This window comes from Phanerochaete carnosa, assembly GCF_000300595.1.
Source record: "Phanerochaete carnosa HHB-10118-sp unplaced genomic scaffold PHACAscaffold_337, whole genome shotgun sequence".
NCBI classification, from domain to species: domain Eukaryota; kingdom Fungi; phylum Basidiomycota; class Agaricomycetes; order Polyporales; family Phanerochaetaceae; genus Phanerochaete; species Phanerochaete carnosa.
The window spans coordinates 1-1,758 of NW_006767964.1; the positions used below are offsets into that span (position 1 = coordinate 1).

Consider the following 1,758-nt stretch of genomic DNA (forward strand, 5'->3'; position numbering starts at 1 on the left):
TCATGCTATTTATTTAGCGGTCATGTCGTACAACTTCGAAGTGACATGTGACTCAAGGATAGCAAGTATAACAAGAGATTGCAATGTCTCGCGCTGATCGCCAATAGAGACTGTTGGTACTGAGAACATATTTTACGATCATTCGTCGTATCCTATTCAGGAACGGGAGCTCAAGAGAAAGATCAATTTGACCTACCCCTCGAGCTCAATATGATAGAAAAGATCAGACAGGCCACGAACTTGGTCACGTTTCCTTGGACAAGGGACCAAGTTCACTGCTACTGACCGAACAACTTCACCAGAATTTCTCTGCTACACTCTCCAGCTCTCTTAGTCCCAGGTGTACGGATGAAGTGATTCAAGTAAATCGCTTGCTCCGGTTATTGCTGCTGAGTGTAGCTCGAGCACAGATAGATCATCGATGTCGGGCAGCTTGTATTCCATGAAATTCAACAAAGACTGGCGAAGCTTGTCGCGCTGGCTCAGTAGTCAGTACACAGAAAAGCACTTGAAGAAGGAATACATACAATGTTGCCGTCCAGATAGTGCCATGGAGATGTAGAAGTGATGGTATCCGAGCCAGAGATAACAGACTTTCCTATCTCTGTCATGAAAGCCCGTAACGCCGTTAATGACTATTGCGCGTTAGTCGCTAGTGCATCAAACAGTGGATCCTTCCGGAGCTTCTTCGTTGTCGGGCTCCATATGCAGACCTATGTGATTACCGATCTGGGTTCGATGAGTGGTGTCCATGTTTCGGAGCTCATAAGATCTAAGGGGACTAGCCCTGGGGCCCAAATACTTGGCTTATATATGATTAGCATCAGCGCTTCATGAAGTGATTAATCGGAGAAACTTGTCTTGTTTAAGTTCGCCTTACCTGAGGCGGTGCTAATTGTACTGTGGCCATGGCCGTTATGCAATAACCAGCGTTCCGTGCATAGAGCCCACCTCGTACTGGGCTGTGCGTTCTTCTGCGTGGATTGTGTAACTGTCAGATGTGCACATTGACGGACGTCTGGGGAGACAAACCCCTGCCGTAGGTTCCGAAGCTTAGGCATGGCCGAATAACCTATAGTCGGGGAATTGAAAGGGACCTTGGCTCTTGTCCAGCTGCTACAGAACTCCTTGGCAAGTTTCTTTACAAGGAGGCAACCAGTCTGCGGGAGGTTAAATGGGGCGACCAAATCTTCTTATCCAGACATTTGGCCAGAGCCTACCAGAGCCTATTCGGGAATAATTACAATCTAGGTTATGCAGGGAAGAGAAGGTCTCGCAGCCAAGGTGTGGGAGTGCGATAGATGACGTTCAGGAAACTGCAGCCAGTGTGCACAGGTTATGGACCCAAACCTCGGCACGTGGTGGTAGGAGACAATGCGTGAAGCGTGAAGCGGTGAACCGTGCCAAATAAACATTGGCGCCCGTTTGCCGCTCCGCAGGCACTGGCGTGCACAGCATACGTGGGAGCAGCGACGAATGCGCAGCCCGCGCCGGTGGCTGTAATGTAACATGTTCATAGCTCGTCCGACTTTGCTTGCTCGGGATGAACAGAGTCCGATTCCAGAAGAAGAATCGACAACAATTGGTTAATACCGGCTAGCTGCTCGAGGGTCTTCGCTCGGGTGGAAGGGCGGGGTCCGGAAGGGGGAACATTGTACAAGCGGGACCAGACATTCACGGGCCCAACATCGGCAAAAAGGGACGGAGATTATATTGCATTAAAATGCAATATAATGCGATCTGGTCTGTTATCTTGCA

General features: G+C 49.4%; 1 protein-coding gene across 1 annotated transcript; it reads right to left on the minus strand.

Moving 5' to 3' along the window:
- Nucleotides 1-31: 31 nt before the first annotated feature.
- On the minus strand, nucleotides 32-637 carry PHACADRAFT_214697 (uncharacterized protein). The gene is made up of 2 exons (XM_007402682.1): nucleotides 528-637; nucleotides 32-477 (listed from the first exon to the last, which is right to left on the minus strand). The coding sequence occupies exons 1-2, from the start codon at nucleotides 609-611 to the stop codon at nucleotides 331-333; spliced, it is 231 nt and encodes a 76-aa protein (XP_007402744.1). The 5' UTR covers nucleotides 612-637; the 3' UTR covers nucleotides 32-330.
- Between the last annotated feature and the right edge of the window lie 1,121 nt (nucleotides 638-1,758).